The following is a 20,530-nucleotide window of genomic DNA, read 5'->3' on the forward strand; positions in this document are numbered from 1 at the left end:
CCTCTCTGGTCTGCCTCTCCTCCCAGGGACGTGCCACTAACTGGAGACCACCATGACGGACTCGAAGTACTTCACCACCACGAAGAAAGGTAAGAGAGGGAGCAGGAGGGTCACGCAATTTTTCCCAAAACAATCAGGCTTTTTTTGCGCCTGTATGAGCCGGGCAGAGAGGGCCGTCCCTGCCGTGGGAAGCTGACCCCCGTGGGAACGCCCTGAGCCCACACAGGATGCTGTGGCTGACACCCTGCTCCTTGCTCCGACGCAGCCGTGGGGTCAGAGCACCTCGTCCCCAGCGCCCTGAACCCAGACAAGGCCGTTGGCAGCTGCGTTATCGGCTTTAGCAGCTCAGGAGCGGCTGCGGGACAGGGCCCCCCGCAGAGCTCCCCGGGGCTGGGAGAGAAGCGCTCGGGGCGTTCAACTTAAGCAGTTTCCAGACCAAGGAATTAATGTGGCATCTTCCTCTTCAGTCTGCCTGCCTGGGAGTGAATAAAGAGCTCAGCGCGGCTTTGCGAGGGCAGGAGACGATGCCCTTCGGCTGGGTCTGGAGCCGCTGGTCACCCCCAGCAAGGTGCTGGAGGATTGCTGCCGGACGCAGAGCAGGATTTGGGAGCCACAGTCCCTTACCCGGGCTTGAGGAGCGGTTCCCAAAACCCCTCTGCGTTCGCCGTTGCGGGTGCCTGCCATCGTCCGGGCTGCGGTGGGCTCCCCGGGTAGGGGAGTGCCTCCCGACAGCTGAGTACGGGGCCGGGGCTTCACTGTGCGCTGTGATAACTGCCCTGCAGCCCAAAATACCCAACAAATAAACCCCGAGTCCTACACTTGGGGCGTGGGGTGCTCATCGCTCCTGCGGCATCTCCCATCCCTAAAGCCCTCTGGGGCTGGAGAAGCTGCAGGGACGCACCGGCACGCTCGGCTCCGTTTCCACGGATAAGAGCTGAGCCCCCAGAGCAGCCCCGGCCCTCGGCGAGACATTTGGGAGGATAAATCCCCCTTTCCAGCTCTTGGCACCCCGGGTGGCAAAGGGGCCCCGGCACGCAGCGGGTGGGTGCTGTGCTCCCCCTCCCCTGGGAGGAGCACCCAGCAGAGGGGTGGGTGCCCCATCCCCAACCCCTGAGCTCCCCCTTTTCCCCTTCCTCCAGGGGAGATATTTGAGCTCAAAGCTGAACTGAACAGCGACAAGAAGGAGAAGAAGAAGGAGGCCGTGAAGAAGGTGATAGCGTCCATGACTGTCGGCAAAGATGTCAGGTGCGTGGCGCTGCTGTGCCGGGACGGCTTACGGGCTCCTGGTTTTCCCTCCGAGGGGTTTTTGTGCTGGCTTTTGTCTCGGGCAAGGACTGAGCAAGCTCCCGGCTGCCACTATACCTCCTGCTACGGGAGGAGAATGTTGGCGTGAGCGTGGCCGTCTGGCAGGCGGGACCTTGCCTGGCTTTGGTAGTAATCTGGCTGAAAGAGGATTGGTCTGGCCGCCAGATAAATTAGTTGGGATTATTGCCACTTCCTTCAAGCGTTCCTAAAAAACAAGCAGAAACCTCCTCTGAGCCTTCGTGGCAGAGGGTTGCTCTCTCTGCCTCGGTGTCGATAAGCCTTTTGCAGCCGCTCCAGTCCAAAAGGTCGGGCGACTGCTTTTCCCTCTTCTTTATCTGTCTGCCCGGGCAGCGCGTGGCCCCTCCGGCCCCTCCTCCCCGCACGGACCCCTCCCCGCACGCCCTTGGCATTACACGCAACGTCAACCCTTTGCTTTTCACGGTGCATTTGAGAGTAGATGGAGAAAAAACATACTCTGGGCTCTGCGTTTGGAAAACGGGTGCCTCCCCGGCTCCCAGAGCGCTCGCAGCAGCAGGTAACGCTCCGTCTTGGGGCCGCCGTGGAGAAGACGACGCCGGACACGGCGGGGACTTGCCCGAGGCTGGTCAGTGCTCGGCAGGAGCTATATCAATTGAAAAGGAAATATCAGCTGCCGCAGCCCATATTTTTTTTTTTTTGGGGGGGTGTGTGTGTATTTTAGGCTGCAAGAAAGCAGTTTCCGAAGCTCACCCCTCCCCGGGAGGTGCCGGGGAAGCCTGGTTTAGCCTGGGGGGAGAGCAGCTGAGGCGGGTGCCGGCTCTGCCGGCGGCCGGAGCTCCGCGAGAGAACTGGCAAAGCGCCTGTCCCACGGGCTTGGGGGGTCTGGGCTGGATCCTGTAAGCCATGACTGCGTTTGCAGTGGCGGAGAAGCTTCTGGGAGCCAAGGGACATCTGTCAGCACGGGATAACTCCTGCGTCGGCCTTCTGATCTTGATTGCCTCTCCTAAGGTGGTTTAATGGTCTAACTGGGCTGTCTGTACCTTTAATGGTCTAACTGGGCTGTCTGTCGTCTGTGGTGAAACAGTATCTGTGGCATCCCGCAGCTTTCGGGCGTTGAGTACTCACCAGGATCAGGTTTGGGAAGGGGAAGCCCCCAGCTCCATGCAGGCAGCTTGGCAGCTCCGCTCCGTCCTAGCAGAGCATCGTTCTGCGGCAGGGCTCGCCTCGGGGAGCGGGGCTGTTCCTAACGCCCAGTCCTGGGCGTTTACTTCTCTAACGTTGATGTTTCTTAGCGTAGGGTGTGGGGTGAGCGCTCAGGAGTTCGCAGCAGGAACAGGTTTAACGTCTGCGAAAGCAGAGGACGGTTTTGGTAGGACTGTGCGGGAGGGATCGTGCGGAAGGCGAGGAGGGAACGGCTCCCTCCCGTTACGTCCCGTGACGGCTGGGTGGTGTTGCGTCTTCTCCCAGGGCAGCGGACATGCGCTGGAGCTGGGATGCAGCAGAGCCCTGCGGGAGGGCTCAATTTCGGTCCGTTAGGGGCTGTTTTGAGCTGCTGTTGATACGGAACCGTAAAGAAAAACCCCCGGGGATGGGTGATGCAGCCGCATCTGCTGCAGGGCGGGCTCCAGTGATGGGAGAGCCTGGGGTCTTCCGGCTTCGGGAGCGGGTTGAGCAATGGGAAGGGGATGGCCACGCGCCCGGGGGAGTGTGGGGTCCCGCAGGCAGCGGCGTCTCCTCCCACCGGCTCAGCGCTGGGGCCGTATCCTGCCCTCACAGAGGCGCTTTGTGTTTCAGCGCTCTCTTCCCGGACGTGGTGAACTGCATGCAGACAGACAACCTGGAGCTGAAGAAGCTGGTCTACCTCTACCTGATGAACTACGCCAAGAGCCAGCCGGACATGGCCATCATGGCAGTCAACACCTTCGTGAAGGTGAGAGGAGAGGGCTGCCTGCCTGAGAGCCGTGTGCTGCAGCGGGGCGGTTCAGCCCGCCGTGTGCATCCCCGCTTTCGCGCGAGGCCGCCGCACTAAGCTGCTGTGCACCCCGCTCCAAAGGCGGGAGTGTGGGCAGGTTTCCAAAGCCTCTCCTAGGGAGTAGGGGCTCCCCCAGCTCCAGAAAACTGAGCGAATTTGTCCAGTAACGCAGAAGAAAAACATTTTCGTGGTGGCTGTATTGTGCCACCTGCTCTGTCAGTGGCAGCTTTGGTTGTGGGCAGCTCCTGTGATCGAACTGCCATCGTGTGAGCTTATGCGCTGAAGTCTCTGCAGCTGAGAAAGCCCTCGTGAGCTTCCAGTTGGACTTGGGATCTGAAGAGCATGTTTTTTAGGAGCCAAGGTATTGCCAAAGCACTTTGTGAAAAGGCTTGGTGGGCATTAGACAGAGTTTTGGCTTTTTAGGAAGAAAAGAAACCCCACAATAAAGCTGGTGGGTGCATTTCCCAGGTCAGGTGGCCGTTCCGCAGAGTAGCAGCTGACTCCAGATACTTGATGTAAGTGATGAAGACATCAGATTCCTGGAGGTGTGTTTGGAATGAGAACTGATGGTGTGAAAACTCTGTGGGTGCCAGATGGCAGAACAAGAGATCAAACCTCTCTCCTGGGTGACTTGTTCTTGAGAGCCCTGTTAAAACCTCTAGATTTCAGGTACCCACGTGAGAATGGAGGTCCCGAAGCCACCGCCGACGCCTCTGATTCAAGAAGAGGTGGCCCTGGAAATCTCACCTCCCCCTCTCATCCCCTCACAGGACTGCGAGGACCCAAACCCTCTGATCCGGGCTCTGGCTGTGCGGACCATGGGCTGCATCCGCGTGGACAAGATAACGGAGTATCTGTGTGAGCCCCTGCGGAAGTGCCTGAAGGACGAGGACCCTTACGTGCGCAAGACGGCGGCCGTCTGCGTGGCGAAGCTCCACGACATCAATGCGCAGCTGGTGGAGGACCAGGGCTTCCTGGACACCCTTAAAGACCTCATCTCCGACTCCAACCCCATGGTGATTATTTTTTGCCTTTTCCCTCCTCTCTTTTCAGCTGAATGGCAGTAAATACTCTCCCTTCATCTTCACGCACTGACTCCTTTCCTCCCGCGCTCCCCTTCGTCCTCTTTTTGGCGTTTAACAGACGGCTTTTGGGGACAGCTCTTTCTGAGGGCTGCCGGCTGTGTTCCTTGTCCCGGAACCCTGTCTCCTGGGTGGAAGGTTTCTCCGATTCCTTGGCAGCGCATTGTTACTCTGTTCCCGGTGTGGAGCGGGCTGCCCTGGCCAGCTCGGAGCAGGGGATGGTAGCAGAGGGGAGCTGGTGCGTGGCTCTGGTACCACATAGCTGGTGGCTTTTGCCTCTGGTGAGGGTTTCCTCGCAGCTGGGCCGGCATTACTCTCCCTGCCGTTCCCCAGATGGGAGAAACTGTAAAGCCTGCTTTCCCCAGTGTTTCTCTTCCCCCAGCCTTTGCTGCTCTTCAGATCTTGCTGCAGGCGTAGCAGCGAGCCCGGGAGCTGCCGCAGAAAGCGATGGGGCTCCTCCGAGCTGCCCTGAGAAGGGGAGCGAGAGCGGGTTCCTCTGTGCCAGGCACGGGGCCAAGGATGACTCCCGCTGAACATGTGCGAACTGTTGGAGATGTGGCGTGGGTGGTGGGACCACGCTGGCGGTGATTGCTCATCTCCTGCCGATCAGCCGGTGGGGAGGAGAAGCTGGTGCCCAGATGTCGCTGGGATGCGAAGTGCTGATACCGAGGATGCAGCTCATCCGCTTTGCACCAGCTTTCCCCCAGGCTGTGAACCGCGTTTGGTGTCACCTAACGCTTGCCGTCACCTAACACGTGCCCCTGTCCCCTCTGGCAGGTAGTGGCCAACGCAGTAGCAGCTCTCTCGGAAATCGCGGAGTCTCACCCGAGCAGTAATCTCCTGGACCTCAACCCCCAGTCCATCAACAAACTGCTCACGGCCTTGAACGAGTGCACCGAGTGGGGCCAGATCTTCATCCTGGACTGCCTGGCAAACTACATGCCCAAGGATGACCGGGAAGCCCAGAGGTGAGGGAGGCTCTGGGTGCTGCGGGGGCAGCGGTGGCTTCGGGCCACCACAGATGGGGCTGGAAAGGGGAGGGGGTACGCTGCCCGTTCCCCAAATATCCTCATCCTCCCGACCCTTGGCATCCCGCTGCGGGAGGTGGGACAGCGGGCGCCTGCCGGCTACCCTGCCTTGGGCACAGCCAGCGGGGACTGCCGCGGTCCCGGAGCGAGCGCCGTCCCCCGGCTGGCACAGGGATTGTGCTGCTCGAGCTGCCGCAGAACGTGGCCTCGCTGCGCAGTGGGGGAGGACAGGCACTGGGGAGCTTGGAAAGGGTTTTGTAAAGGCCGGGAAATAACCCCCATCGCGGCATTCAAGAGCCGGTTCCGCATCTCTTGGGAAGGTCTTAAGTGCTGCTCAGCTGCCTCACTGCAGCCTCCGCCAGCGCCTTTTTCTTCTTCATCGGCACCGGCAGCAGTGTTTAAGCAGGGAAACGGGCTGTGATCGTTTTCCTTCCCTTCTCCTTCCCCCTCACCCCCGACACCTCCAGCATTTGCGAGCGGGTGACGCCCCGGCTGTCCCACGCCAACTCGGCGGTGGTGCTCTCGGCGGTGAAGGTGCTGATGAAGTTCATGGAGATGCTGTCGAAGGACCTGGATTATTACGGCACGCTGCTAAAGAAGCTGGCCCCGCCGCTCGTCACCCTGCTTTCCGCAGAGCCCGAGCTGCAGTATGTTGCTCTCCGCAACATCAACCTCATCGTGCAGAAGAGGTGGGTGCGCCGGTGCGGCAGCAGGGACAGCCTGGCTCTGGCTTTCCCTCTTCTCTACGGGCGCTGCTTCCCAGTGCTTCAAACCCTCTGACTGCGGCGTTGTCGGGGCTTCGTAGGGGGTTTTTTTCTTCTCTATTAGTTAAAATCCAAGGGCTGGGTGCAGAGAATCAGGAGAGGCAATGGGCAGGGAGCTAAGCTGGGATCTCCGGGAGGGGTTTCTTTTAATTTATTGTTTGTTTGGGGGAGCAAAGGATGGAAAGGCAAAAAGCCAAGACTTTGGTTTAGTCACTAAACATCTAGTGAGGAATTTTTGTGACATCGGCTTGTTTCTACGTAGTCGTCCTCTTTGAATAAGTGCTGAGAGTCCTTTTGTCCCTTTGATCTAAAATCGTTGGTGGGCAGGAGGTGTCCGAGGCCCCACACGTGCCCCGAGCAGAAGCGACCAGCTGGAGAGCTGTGCTCCGCAGCGACAGCCGCAGTCAGATGATTTGTCGTAACGCCGTGGTTGTCTATTAAAAATAGCAGCAACTTCTGGGAGAAGTGGAAAGCAATTAGCGTCCCTGGGAGCAGGAATGCGGAAGGCAGTTGGCTCCTTGGAGCTGGACCTGGCCTGTCCCTTCCCCAGCTCAGAGAGAGGATGGTCTGGCGAGAAAGGTCCAGCCTAGCCCTGGGCTCTGCGTTTGCATCCCTGCCTCCCGCAACATGTCCCTTCCAACCTTGGCAAGGCAAACGTCCCCTCTTGCCTTGCGTCTGGTCTTTGTTTGCGGCAAGGTTGCGCTCTGTCCCCTGCGCGCCAGCAAAGCGGAGCCGAGGGACAGAGTCCCGGAGGGATAATCGCGGTCTCTTGGATTCCTTGGCATCGGACGGGCCCCCAGAGCCCTGCGCTCGCGGCCAAGGAGCCTCGTCCTCCTGGCACAGCGCTGCTAGCTCTCCCGCTCCGGGTTTCCCCCGCTTATGTCCTCGGTCTCCTCAAGCCTTCGCCATCCCAGCTCCAGCCTCGCCGGAGGAGCCATGATTCATGCTTGTAGCTGGATGATGGAGTGGTGGATGTGCACGGCCTCGGGGCATTAGCTGGCTGCAGGGTCAGGCGAATGAATTCCTGTCTCCTGACTGGCGTGCAGCTTTCTGCGGGAGGACAACTCCCTTTCTGCACTGCTTTGCTTGCGGGTTGCTGCCTGGGTCAGAGCTTGGCGGTGGAAGCAAAGCTCGGATGTTGCTTCTGCCGCTAGAGAAGTCATCCAAGAGCAGTACTGGGTGTCCAGAAGGCTCTGGAGAAAACTGTGGTTTCTGGAAGATCTTTGGCGTCTCTCTGTGTGGTCAAAATGAAGGAGTGTGTGTCTCAGTCGCTGCCTGTCGTTGTCCTTCAGGCCCGAGATCCTGAAGCACGAGATGAAGGTGTTCTTTGTGAAGTACAACGACCCCATCTACGTCAAACTGGAGAAGCTGGACATCATGATCCGCCTGGCTTCCCAGGCCAACATTGCTCAGGTCAGAGTCTGCCTGGCTGTGCCGTGGGCACCGAGGCGGGCGGACAGGAGGCTCCAGCCCCACGGGGAAGGGATTCGCCCGGGAAATCCTAGACCCGGGGTTGCAGGGTGCTGACGGGAGCAGCTGTACCACCCAGTCAGCTTCTGCTGGGTCACTGCCCCGCTTCTCTGGTGGCTTTTCTTGCAGTTGGGCTCTCACTGTCTTGTCCCCTCCGGCAGGTGCTGGCAGAGCTGAAGGAGTACGCCACGGAGGTGGACGTGGACTTCGTAAGGAAGGCGGTTCGAGCCATCGGCCGCTGTGCCATCAAGGTGGAGGTGAGGGCTGTGGGTCGCTTTGGGTCCTGACGGCAGCAGTGGTTGGGCAAGGCATCGCTTTCCAGCGCGTGTTGGATGAGCTGGAGGTCGTCTCACCCCAGGACTTTGTGCTGTGCCAATAAGCAAGAACCTTCCTGGGCCTGGGGATGAGCTGCAGTTGTTCCCCGGGGCACGTATGGGGTGGGAGGAGGGTAGTTCATCCCCTTACCGTTTGCTGCTGGAGCTGGTTTAGGATCCCTGCCTGCCCCGTGCTCCGCTGCAGACCCAGCTTCCTGCAGCCGTGCCCGATGTGTTAATGCGGTGGATGATAGCGGCGTGTTCGGGGAGCGCGGAGGGGGCTGGCGGGGAGCTAATCCCTCACCGAGGGGCTGGGAGGCTTTGCTTCTCCTCGGGGGTAATTTGAAGAAGGGGGATTATTAAAAACCGTGCTGTGGCTCTGCGTGGCTCGGGTACAGGCGGGCTCACAGACAAGGTCGTGTCGCTTTGAGCCAGCTGATAACTGCAGCGGGTTTACTGCGGAGCGTCCTCAATCGCGTGAGACAAACAGCTCGACACCAGCGAGCCGGGCGCTGGTGAGAGGCAGGAGGAGACGCGCTGGAGCTGGCTCAGGCTTTGCCTCCCACCAGGAGCTGAGCTGGCCCAGCTCTGCCGTTAGAGCGATCCCTCCCCTCCCCTCCGCAGTGAAGCCAGCCTCTCCCGGGGGGATTTGTTGCCACGACGTTGGCTGGTTTTCACTGTTAACGCTGAGCCGCGTGGCTGTGCAGTTCCAAACTAAGGCAAGGTGCAAGATGCTGCTGCGCCGGCAAGCCGAGGTCTGGGCTCGCCGCTGTGCTTCTGCGCCCCACGGCCTGAAACGCATCCCGTGGGAGCAGGGAGCAAGCGGTGTGGGGAGAGAGGAGGCTTTGGGAGCGTGCAGGGGGGGTGAGGAGGAGCCAGACCTGGATTAAAGATGCAGGAAGGGGAGACCAGACTTGTGCATCCCCCATTCTCCTCTGGGCTGGCTTTGGGGGTGGTACGGAGGGGATAAGGAGCACGGAGGAGGTGTGGGAAGGGCAGCGGAGGCTTTGGACGGGGATGCGAGAGCATCGCTGCTGACTGACAGAGTCCCTCCGACAGCAATCGGCCGAGCGCTGTGTCAGCACCCTGCTCGACCTCATCCAGACCAAAGTCAACTACGTGGTGCAGGAGGCCATTGTCGTCATCAAGGACATCTTCCGCAAGTACCCCAACAAGTGCGTGGCGGCTGCTCACGAGCCTCGGGGCCGCGGGTGTACGTTCCCTGCCCAAGGTGGGCTCTTTCCGCCCCTCCGTGCTTGGGGCGGCACTGCGGAGACCCAGGCGTGGGTGAGGGATGGGCTGCAGCTCCCTCCGGGTGGGATGTGATCACCGGTCAGTGAGTTAAACTGGAGGCAGAAAAGCTGTCCCCAGCCCTGGGGACATCCCCAGCCCCACAGTGGCAGTCCCAGATCCGGACACCCCAATGGAGAGGCGCTGCCAGAGACTTTGAGGTCCCTCGTGTCAGCGTAAACCATCTCTGGCTCTTAATTCGGCGCTCCCGACGCTGGAGCAAGGGCAGCAGGAGGAGAGGGGAGCGTTCCAGCTGAGCCAGGATGAATAGGCAACTGCGTGATCACGAAGTCATGTACTGAAAGTGGTAATAAATACTAACGAAGTGAATTAGTAATGAACAGGAGATCTGCACGGATAGCCAGAGACTCAGGGCTGCTGCAGAGAGGAGGGAGAGCAGATGAGCAGGGCTGAGAGGTTAATTCAGCAGCAGGGCTGGTGAGCAGGGGAACACGCTCTGGGGCTGGAGAGGGATTGGCGTGGGCAGTGTCATGCTGTGCCACAGCGCCGGGGGAGAGGGGACAGCCCCAGGCAGGTGGCAGCGGCTCTTGCCAGTGCCCTCGGTGACGTCCTGGTTCTGCTGAGGGCGATGGGACGTGGTTTGGGGTTAGAGCGGGGCGGGGACTCGGGTTTCTTGCTTTCGGTGAACGCGTGTCGTCTCCTCGGGAAGGTACGAGAGCGTGATTGCCACCCTCTGCGAGAACCTTGACTCCCTGGACGAGCCCGAGGCCCGGGCTGCCATGATCTGGATCGTGGGAGAATATGCTGAGCGGATTGACAACGCCGATGAGCTGCTGGAGAGCTTCCTGGAGGGCTTCCACGATGAGAGCACCCAGGTGCCGTGGGATGGGGGGCAGCCCCCCATGCGATGGGGGGGGGTCTGGCTGGTTGAGGGGTGACACTGCGACAAAGCTTGGGCTAATTATAGCGTAACGGAGCGATTTGCTTTAGCGGGGTTGCGAAGGTGTTTTTCTCGCAGGCGCTCACGGCAGCTGTGTCCCACCGTGGCTTTGGGTGTAGAACGTGGCCCATGAGATGCCACCGTGGGGGTGTCCCAGCACATTCCCTCCGTAATAGCTGGGAGGGACCAAGTGGTCCCCTGGTCCTTCCTCTGTGCCGGGACAGGATCAGCCCTTCGGAGCTGGAAAACAGAGTCAGACAGCTGAAATGAGCAGAGGGAAACGTGCCTGCCGCTTCTGCCGGGGCAGCCGAGGCCAGTGCTTTTGCTTGTGGAATTTTGGGGGAGTTTCCGTCTATAGAAACTTCCTACAACGCCACTGTGCGAAACACTGTGAAACTAAGTCACGGTGAACAAGGGAAAGTCTAGAAACGTCAAATAGCAAAGCCAGCAATCCTGCCTCGGCTCTAAAGGGACTGTCGGTGAACTGCTGCTGCTTATCCTGATAAAAGTCGGAGGATGCTCTGCCCTTCCCCCTTGTGGGACTGTGTAACCCGGTCCCAAGATCTTGCCCAGTAACCTCTGCATCAACCTGTGGCTCTGACGGGCTGAGGGTGCGGTAATCGGCTTGCAAGGGGCTGCCGGCCTGGCTGGGAGCCACGCCGAATGCCCTGACGCTCGTCACCGCCGCTTCGGCAGTCAGCATGCGTTTGGTCCCCTGAAAGGCAGGTTGGCGTTACGTCCCAGCGGCACGTACGGGGGGGAAAATTCATGTGTTCTTCCCCAAAAACGGTGCAAGCGATCTGTCTGCCTCTCCCTAACCCTGTTTGTCCGTCTGCAGGTTCAGCTGCAGCTGCTGACGGCCATCGTGAAGCTGTTTCTGAAGAAACCCACCGAGACGCAGGAGCTGGTGCAGCAGGTGCTGAGCCTGGCCACGCAGGTGGGTAACGGCTCCTGCGCCAGGGGAGAGCTTCCTGCGCCCTTCGCCATCCCCCTCAAGGCAGTGGGAATGGCTTGGGAACGTGGCAGGAGGCAGATTCCTGGAGCTTAATTCTGGAAAAGCTGATAGTTAAAGTCCTGGAGAGCGAGGAGATTCTCTCCCGTAGCGCAGGAGGCATCGTGTGCTGTTTCTCTGCTAAGGCTGGTGCAGCAAAGTGGTGTAGCCTCTGTACAGCAGAGGTGTGACATAAATAGCTTTAACTTTTATCCCCGTGATCCCTCTTAATACTACAGCAAGACTTAGATGGGGCCAAGATGCTCCGAGTTGCTCTGTAGTAGCTGCAGCTTCCCCAGCCTGACGGCTTCCGCACTAACCCCCGTGCTTCCCGAAGGACTCCGACAACCCCGACCTGCGGGACCGCGGCTACATCTACTGGCGCCTGCTCTCCACCGATCCCGTGGCCGCCAAGGAGGTGGTGCTGGCGGAGAAGCCCCTCATCTCCGAAGAGACGGATCTGATTGAGCCGACGCTCCTGGATGAGCTCATCTGCTACATCGGGACGCTGGCCTCTGTCTACCACAAACCTCCCAGCGCCTTCGTGGAGGGGAGCAGAGGGGTCGTGCACAAGAGCTTGCCTCCGCGAACGGGCTCGTGAGTATCTCTGCTTCCCCAGGGGGACTCTCCACCGCACGCGGGGACTTCCAGGACTGGATCCGTGCGATGGGTGGGTTGGATGCGGAGCCAAGTGGCCGTGGGGCTGCCCCAGCCACACGCAGCACCGTGCAGAGCTGGCTGTGTCCGCTGTGCCGGGAGCTGGGCTGAGGGCCCCCCTTCCCAAGGGGAGGCTCCCCCGTAGGAGCGGGGCTGTATGGATTCAATGCTGTCCTTACAAGGCTGAAGGAGTGATCTCAGAGCTCAGTGGAAGGTGATCTTGATGAGAGTGTGTTGGAGCGCTGGGAGCCGTGCTGGGACGGGGTGTCTCCGATGGCTCGCTGCGAGGCCCGGCTGGGCGAACTCGTGTCTCCAGCGGGACCTGTCGGCTCAGCCGGAGCTCCTCAGCATCTCACACCTTTCCCTTGCCATTCCCTCTAGGAGCGAGAGTGCCGAGAGCCCTGACACAGCCCCCTCGGGGGTGCAGGCGGCGGAGCAGCCAGCCGTCATCCCCACTCAGGGTGACCTGCTGGGTGACCTGCTGAACCTGGACCTGGGGCCCCCGGTGAGCGGACCTCCCGTCGCCACCTCCTCCGTGCAGATGGGCGCTGTGGACCTCCTCGGAGGCGGTTTGGACAGCCTGGTACGTCGCAGCCCCGCCGGTTCTGTCCCCAGCGCCCGGCTGCCCTGGTGGCATCGTGCTGGGTTTGGTGCCAGTTCCTGTCCGGAGCTCCTGGGGGTGGGATGGGCTTCTCTGCCCGGAGACATCTGGGCTAGTCCTTCTCTTCCACATCTTCCTGAGGATGGAGGGGCACTGCGCCCTAATTTATCTTGTCCTCATCAGATGGCTGGAGCGGGGCCGGGGGTTAGTGCTCCCCAGTGCCTTTTCTCTCGGTACACGAGGTCCGCGCAGATGCTCCCGCTGTCCGTGCTGTGCTGCCGGGGTGACTGCTCTGCTGGGTCCCCCTCTGAAACCCCACAGCTGCGCGGAAAGGGGATGTACCCTAAGCTGCTGCGGGGCTGTGCCGAGACGTGCCGGCTCCCAGCCTGCGGGGTGCTTTAACGGGTGCCTCCGGCACCGAGAGACCTGGAGGTGACAGCTCGTCCTCCTGGGAATGCAAACCAAGCAGCGATTTGGCCGCAGGGTGAGGAGGGGTGGAAACCTCTGCCTGGTTGGGACTGCCGGCCCTGCGGGTGCTGGCGATGATCCGGAAGGAAAAGAGTTTGGAGGTTTTTTCCTGCTCTGTAGTCCCCCAAGTGCCGCCCTGGCTCTTTGGGGGCTTGCTGGGGTCGGTAACGGGCCGGCGCTGAGCGCGGGGCCGAGAGACCCCGGTCACGCTCTATCCCTGGGCTCTGAGGCAGCCGCGGACGGACAGATGGACGGGTTGGCACTGCGGCAGGACTAACTTCTCTTCCCTCCCCGCCTTCTCTTGTCTCTCTGTTTTTGTCTCTTCTATCCTGGCTTCTCTCTGCATGTGGCTGGCTCTTCTCTCCGCCTTGCCTGCTTCTGCTTGGAGATGGGGGACGAGTCGGAAGGGGTATGGATAAGCCCTTTTCTTAACCCTCTCGACCACGCGTAGCCCCAGCACCCACACCCACCCCGGCTGCCCCTGCTCCCCCCGTGCAGCCCGAGCCCTCCGCTTCGGTGCCCCACTGACACCTCGCTTCCCTCTGGGGCCAGCCAGCCCCACCCCCCCCAGCTCCTGGCACGCCAGCTCTGGGACCGCTGGAGCATCCCCGCCGACTCTGGGCCCTCGCTAGCCCGCACCGACGCTTTTAGAGTGCCCTTGACGGGCCGTTTTGCGGGATCCCTGTGCCCTCGGTGCGCTGGCCCCCGCTGATGCGCCTTTCTTGTCTCTTGCAGCTGCGAAGCGATGTGGGAGGCAGCCCTGCCGTGAGTGTGCCCTCGTGCCTGAACCCCTCTCTCTCCCTCTGCACCCTCCTCCTCCTGTCCCCCACCCCACGGTGCCCCCCGTAACCCGCTCCCTTGTCCCCCGCAGATGGGCGGCGGCGGCAGCTTCGCACCAGCACCCAGCACCGCGATGCCCGCGAACCTGGGGGCACCCCTCGGCAGCGGCCTGGGAGACCTCTTTGACCTCACCGGTGGGGTGGGGACCCTGTCGGGATCCTACGTGGCACCCAAAACGGTGAGTGGGACAGCCGAAGCTCAGGGCTGTGGCGTTAAGGGGGGCAGAGCCCCCTCCCCGTGCCCGCTCCACGCTGCAGGGCCTCCCAGGGGGGAGATGGAAGATGAACGCCCTTTTCCTGGCACGGTAGCAAGCGGAGGGGGGTGGTCTGCAGACGGAGAGGACGTTAGAGCTTGCCCGGGCGCCGGGACGCGGGGCAGAGGCGTTCTGCGTGTTCCCCCGGGCGGCACGGAGCTCCAAGCAGAGCGGAGAGCCGGGATCTGTCAGGCTCCGTCTCTGATCTTGGGGTGAGGTTTGGTGTTCCCGGTGTGTGTGGGGAGGTTGGGAGGACTCGGCAGCAGCGTCGCCCAGCCCTGGCTGGGGTGAGGGCGACCGTACCTGTGCCCACTGCGTGTGGGTAACCGTGAAACGCTCCTGGTTTTACAGACGCCCTGCGTGGCTCTTGCCAGGCTGGAGAGCGCTGAAGGGTTTGCTTTGGGTAAAACCCCAAAGGGTTTTCTCGTCTCCTTACCGCAGGTCTGGCTCCCTGCCATGAAAGCCAAGGGGCTGGAGATCTCCGGTACCTTCAGCCGGCAGCTGGGCTCCATCTCCATGGACCTCGTGCTAACGAACAAAGCTCTGCAGGTCATGTCTGACTTCGCCATCCAGTTCAACCGCAACAGGTGAGGTCCCTCCTGGTCTGCGGCAGCCGGTGAAGGTGTTGCGTGACACCTCCGAGCTCGGCTCTGGAGCGGTTGCCGGCGGAAAAAGGGTGGGAGGAAGGGGCCGCAAGGCTGGGAGGGCTGGGAACAGCCTCACGTGATGACCCTTCTCTCTCTGATGGCTGTGGTGGTGATGATCATCAAACCAAAGCCTCTAAGAAGTTGACTGAAGAGGCCGTTCCTCTGGGCTCTGACCGCCGTTCTGTCATTTGTCCTCCTGGGGAAGCGATCCTTCTTTTCCCTCAGCGGGACGCAACAAGGGATAGTCCTGAGGGAACGGGGCAGGAATGCTACACATGGGTGTGAGTCTGTGCGGGAGGAAGGGGGAAAACTTTGGGGCTTCCTGCTCCTGCCCCGGTCCTGGGCTGCGCAGGGGCAGCGAGACGAGGTGGGGTGCTCCTGGGGTCCAGGCGGAGGAAGGCGGGGGGGTCCTGAGGTTGACCCCGAGCAGACGGGCAATGCCTTCTGCCATCATCTGCTGCCCCTTGCCCTGACCCCCCGCCCTCCTCGGGTGTCCCCCCAGCTTCGGCCTGGCCCCGGCAGCTCCTCTCCAAGTCCACGCGCCCCTCGCCCCCAACCAGTCCGTGGAGATCTCCCTTCCGCTGAACACCGTCGGCTCTGTCATGAAGATGGACCCCCTGAACAACCTCCAGGTGGGAAACACGGGGGGGTCTCCCCTCCTGGGGGGGGGCAGGGGGTGCCCCGGGGTGCGTGCGCTGCCGCGGGGAGACGTGACGGCAGGAACCAGGCGAGAAGGAACACTCAGCTCATCGTCTCTCTGCTGTCGGAGCTCAGTCGGACTCCGATTTGACATCCAGCTCCGCGCAGACCGCTTCCTGCGCGGAGGAAGATCTGCGCTGACAGCGGCAGAGCCGAGTCTCGGCTGAGCATCTGCTCGCAGTGTCCCAGTGCGGGGGGAGACGGTGGAGCGGGAGTTCCCGGGAGGGAGCGGGGAGAGCGGGCTGAGGGGGTGCCATGGTGTCCCCCTGTACGCTGGGGACAGTGGCACGCCTGGGAGCGTGCTGGCGTGCGGGGCACGGCTGCTGGTCTCTCCGGCTCCCTTCTGGCAGCTGCCAGTCTCTTGCCTGTGACGTTCGCCGGATGACACCAAGCGCGAGAGGGATGGGTGGTGTACGGTGGGATGGGATGCTCGCTTTGGGAATCGCTTGCCTGCCGTGGGTCGGAGGAGGTGTTGACGTCCCCGTGTCCTTCCGTCCCAGGTCGCGGTGAAAAACAACATCGACGTCTTCTACTTCAGCACCCTGTACCCGCTGCACATCCTCTTCGTGGAGGACGGGAAGATGGGTGAGTTGGGGCGCGGGTGGCTGTGACTCCTGCAAGGTGCGCTTCTGTAGGTGCCATCCCGACCCCTGGAATCCTCCCAGCCACATTCCCAGCCCTGGGGATGGAGCAGGGGGCAGTGGGGAACCAGGTGCCCCTGGCAATTGCGGATGGGGACACTGCCGGTCCAGCGTGACCACAGTGTGGCTACTGGAGATGGCCTGAGCCGCCGTCTAACTCCTGACTGCCAGGGAGAGCTCTCGCTTCACTTGTTCCTTATTTTACCGTCTCCGGCACTCAGCAGCCTCTTCCCTGAGCCAGCAAAGCGGGTAGCTTTCCTGCGGCTGCGTGAGGCTGGTCTTGGGTAGCTGCTGGAGGGGGCGGCGGGGTGGCAGGGAGGGATCCCTTCAGCCGCCAGCGACGTGGCAGCGTGGCCCTCGTGTTGTGCCGCCTTTGGGAGGTGGAGGGGACGGCCGGTCCTGTGGCTTCACTGTGTTGGTTTCGTTCCTCGCTGCAGAGCGGCAGATGTTCCTGGCCACTTGGAAGGACATTCCCAATGAGAACGAGGCCCAGTTCCAGATCAAAGAATGTTCTCTCAATGCAGGTGGGTCCAAACCCTTCGGAAGGACCTGGTTCAGCTCCCCGCTGGCTGCTGCTGACCGGCTCATCCCAGTTATCCCAGCCCAGGCTGTGGGGAGACGAGAGCTCTTTTCCCCTGTGCCTACCCCATATCTGCAGGAAGGAGCTGCTGCTTTGCTTGCCGTTGACTAGTTGTAGAAACTCGGCAGCCTCAGAGACGCTCTGCCCGCTGGGGCTGTCCCTGCTGCCGGGGACAGTTGCTGTGTCCACCCCGGGCTCCGTCTCGGTGCAGAAAAGCTGAATGGGATCGCGCAGCGCCGACGCTGCTCAGCCTCACAGCAGCCTGTCCCGGGCAGGGCAGTGCTCCCGTGGTCGCGGGCAGAGCAGGCAGCCGTGGGCAGGAGCCGGGCCCAGGCTCCCCGGCGCCTCCTCGCTCCCCCAGCCCATTCTCCAGGAGCTCTGGTGCCAAGCGGGACGTGGGAACCCCGGGTGGGGACAGCCGAGTCCTTTCAGTCCCGCTGGCAGCGCTGAGCCGAGCTTTGTGGAGCGAAGCGGAGCGGCTCTGCTTGTGAATCGAGCTCTGGGCTGTTGCCTGTCCTCCCTGGGGAGCACCCGGGAGTCCAGTTGAATAAAGCCCTTCTCCTCCCTGCGTGGGAATGGCAGGTTTTGGATGCGCTGCATCGCGGAGGGGAGGAGATGGGGCAGAAGCAGGTCTGAAGGGAGCTGGCGTTCAGCCTGGTGCCCTGCCCCAAGCGGCCCCTGCAGCAGCTCTCTCCTCCCGCGCAGATGCCGTTAGCAGCAAGCTCCAAGGCAGCAACATCTTCACCATCGCCAAGAGGAACGTGGAGGGCCAAGACATGCTCTACCAGTCCCTGAAGCTCACCAACGGCATCTGGGTGCTGGCAGAGCTCAGGATCCAGCCCAGCAATCCCAGCTTCACGGTACGCCCCTTCCCCTGCCCGCTTCCGAAACAGCCCCGCGGCGGCTCCGAGGCGAGGCCGCTGCCCTGCCTGCCTTCCCTGCTCTCTGCCCGGAGCGTGGGTCTGGCTGGGTGGTCCCGCGGCACGGCTGCGGTGGCGGGACCCCCACGGCTGCTGTCAGTGCCAGCTCCGTCCCCGTGCCGGTCCCGGCGTCCCTCTCGCGTGGGGAGGGCGAGACACGGTCTGCGCTGGCCCGCTGCGCTCTGCAGCAACGCTCGGCCTCTGCTGAGCCGCCCTCCCAGCGCGGGGGGGACACCGTGGTGGCAGCAAAAGGAAGGAGAGAGGCCGCGGCCCACCGACACGTCTCCGTTAAAATAAAAAACCCCAACCCCATCCCCTTCCTGGGGCATTCCGGGCTCTGCCGGGGTGCTGGGCAGCCCCACTGCAGCTGCAAACCAGCCTTGGAGCAGCGGTCTGTCCTCGTGTCAGGCGTGAGCCCTCCCAATGTCCCGCTTTCCCCGCCCCGGCCCCTTCCCCACCTTCCTCGCAGCCTCTTTCCTTTGGGTTGGGACGAGCTGTGGCGCCTTGACTCACCTCTCTCTCTATCTCCGTACCTGCTGCCTGCCTGCCCTCGCCGGCCTGCCCGCTCTTGCAGGATTTGGAGGTTAGCAGACTGGTTTTTACCCCGGCTTTGGGCTGTCTCTGCCTGCTGCCTGATTATTTCTCCCCTGATGTTTTTACCTGCCAGCCCTGCGTTGTCTCTTGGTGCCTTTTGCCTCTCCCTCTCTGGCACGGGGGTGACGCCGAGAGCGGAGCTTCATTGGAGGCGAACGTTTCGGAGGGTCGGGGTCTTCCCACCACCCTCCTGGGTTCACTTGGGATGAGGATAGCTGCAAATCCTTATCCCGGAGGCTTCCCCGCTCGGCACCCTGGCGCTGAGCTCTCCCCGCTCGCCCGCGGGCTGAGATGCTAATTGATCCCTGAGTTATTTTAATATTGAATCTTGGAGCAAAAAACTGAAGGGGGCTCGTACCGCCTGGGAGAGGAACTAGGAACGTTCCCTTGAGGGGGGAAATGTTCACCCTCGAGCTACGGGCAGCGAATCAAACCCTTGTGTGCACCTCTGCCTGCCCGCCCTGCCTGCGCTGCATGGGGACGGCCGCTCCTCAACCGGCCGGGGGGAGCACCAGCAGCCCGGGGAGGGTGTTTAGGGGCCTCGGTGCCTTCTAACAGCTTCGTTTATCCAGCTAAAATAAGAAGCTGGGGTTACCCCGGGCCCCACGGGGGGGATGCTGCAGCATGCAGGGCTTTGGGGCTGGTGGCTCATCGCTATGGGGCAACGTGCCATGATCCCCTCTCCTCCTCTCTCCCCGCAGCTCTCCCTGAAATGCCGAGCGCCGGAGGTGTCCCAGTACGTCTACCAAGCCTACGAAACCATCCTGAAGAACTAAGGTGCTGCTGCAGCCCATCCTCCTCTTCCTCCTCTCCTCCCTCTCCCGCCTGAGGAAGCGGGGCAGGACCTGTGTGCATGTCTTCTCTCCTTCCTGCCGAGGAACCAGCTCCTGGGCATCTCCCTCCCACCCCAGGGCCCTGAAAACGGAGCCGGAGCCGTGCTCCCAGCTCCCGCGGGGCTGTGGCGGGCGCAGGAGGGCAGGGGTGTCCCGGCCCCTCCCTGCATCCCTCTAGAAACCTGTGTGTGAGTAATGCAGTCTCCTCCTTGCTGATGTTGCCCCGTCAAGAGCCCTGTTTCACCCTCCCGCTCCCCCTGACTGCTTTTTTTTTTTTTTATCAAGCCACCACGCATGGGGGGCTGCTTTCCTTCTCTGCCCTGTGCCCCCCACCCTGCAGCGCTCCCCCTCCCCACTGGCGCTGGGTCTCGCCTCTCCCCAGAGTGGTGTTCAGCGCTCTGCGTCCCTGGGAACAGCACCCCGCTCTCCTTCTGAGCCTGTTTGGTGCCGGTCGGCACCCAAAGTGCTGTGGGGTTGGGGGGCTCTTGCCCCAGCTCCCCCCTGGAGCCCTCCCTGGCTTCTTCCTTCCCCTGCGGCACCTCCCGCCTGTCCCCGGTTTGGTCCCCTGGTTCAGGAGAGCCGGGGGTGAGCCCCATCCCTTTGGAGAAGGTCTTCCCGCTCTGGGAGCTGTTTCCAAAGGTCGCGGAAGGGCGCGAGGATCTCAAATTTGAGTCTGTACTTGCACGTGCAGTAAAAAAAAAAAAAAAAGGGCTTTTCCAGCCCCATCCAGCCCCCACAGTGGGGCTGGGAGGGCTCTGAGCAGCAACTCCCTCTGCCCCCCGAGCTGGGGCAGCTGCCCCCCTCCCCAGCCCCACGGTTCCCTCTCCTCCTCCCCGGTGCCCGTGGGTGCCGGAGAGGATGTGCCGCCTTCCCCTGCGGTGACACTGCTCGTTTTCCCCCTCTTCCCCCCGAAATAAAGCCATGGGTCACCCCTACCTAGAAGCGTTCGGTGCAGGAAATATCTAATATATAAAATATAAATTTAGTGTACGTTCACTTCTTTTAAGCCACTGTTGACTCAAGGTGCCATCTGCCCATGGAGCTGCGGCGGCGGTGGGGGGGGGTACCCCAAGTTCAGTGCCCGGGCCGTGGCCCGGAGATCCCTCGGGAAGCAGGATGCCGGGAGCTTCCCTTCGGCAGCGCCCTGCGCTCGCAGGGAGGAATTGAGCCTTCTCCAGCGCTGGTGGCCGTGGTCTCTGGCTCGGCAAGGCCTGAAGCAGCAACTTGCCCGGTGCCGGGCGTGCGGCCGGGGGACACGGGGCCGGGGACAGGGGGGACACGGGGCCGGGGACAGGATGGACACGGGGGAGGCTGAGCAGCAGCTCTCGCTCCTGCGCTCCGCTCCGGGCTGGTGCCGGAGCCTCTAACGGCTCCATCAAGGCCTAAGGTGGCCCCATACCGGTGCATAGTGCCTGGTGCCAGGGGAGTGCAGGGCCCCCTCCCACCCCTGAGCCCCTCCTGGGGTTGGGGACAAGGGCAGTGTCCCCAGGAGGTGCAGCTGGGCCCTGGGGGGTGACAGCCCTGGCCCCGGGGCCGAGCGGGGATGAGCACCGAGCCCCTGCTCTGGGGCATCCCACCAGGCACCGGCACCCCGGCCAGGCACCGGCACTGCTCCCAGGGCAGGCAGCCGGGGACCGCAGCGCACACCCCACTTTGGAAACCCAAAATCGCAGCGGGATGGCCACCGCCGGCAGGTTTAGA

The 20,530-nt window shown here is 62.1% G+C and overlaps 1 protein-coding gene and 1 non-coding gene across 8 annotated transcripts; both read left to right on the plus strand.

The window, feature by feature from the left end:
* On the plus strand, positions 1 to 19,110 carry AP1B1 (adaptor related protein complex 1 subunit beta 1). 7 transcript variants are annotated; one of them, XM_059827878.1, is made up of 22 exons: positions 1 to 89; positions 1,140 to 1,245; positions 3,079 to 3,214; positions 4,027 to 4,272; positions 5,116 to 5,306; positions 5,834 to 6,055; positions 7,423 to 7,543; positions 7,762 to 7,857; positions 8,974 to 9,089; positions 9,875 to 10,040; positions 10,944 to 11,042; positions 11,434 to 11,693; positions 12,135 to 12,336; positions 13,211 to 13,231; positions 13,694 to 13,840; positions 14,357 to 14,502; positions 15,065 to 15,194; positions 15,762 to 15,846; positions 16,340 to 16,426; positions 17,188 to 17,342; positions 17,977 to 17,985; positions 18,698 to 19,110. In XM_059827878.1, the coding sequence occupies exons 1-22, from the start codon at positions 53 to 55 to the stop codon at positions 18,770 to 18,772; spliced, it is 2,853 nt and encodes a 950-aa protein (XP_059683861.1). In that variant the 5' UTR covers positions 1 to 52; the 3' UTR covers positions 18,773 to 19,110. The 7 variants fall into 7 exon arrangements, with proteins under 7 accessions (XP_059683861.1, XP_059683858.1, XP_059683859.1 ...); XM_059827875.1 differs by lacking the exon at positions 17,977 to 17,985; XM_059827876.1 differs by lacking the exons at positions 13,211 to 13,231; positions 17,977 to 17,985 and adding an exon at positions 13,558 to 13,593.
* Positions 14,622 to 14,726, plus strand: LOC132318929 (small nucleolar RNA SNORD125). Its single transcript, XR_009484411.1, has one exon. It is a non-coding gene; the product is annotated as a small nucleolar RNA SNORD125 (small nucleolar RNA).
* Positions 19,111 to 20,530: the final 1,420 nt, after the last annotated feature.

This window comes from Gavia stellata, chromosome 21 (assembly GCF_030936135.1).
Source record: "Gavia stellata isolate bGavSte3 chromosome 21, bGavSte3.hap2, whole genome shotgun sequence".
NCBI lineage: Eukaryota > Metazoa > Chordata > Aves > Gaviiformes > Gaviidae > Gavia > Gavia stellata.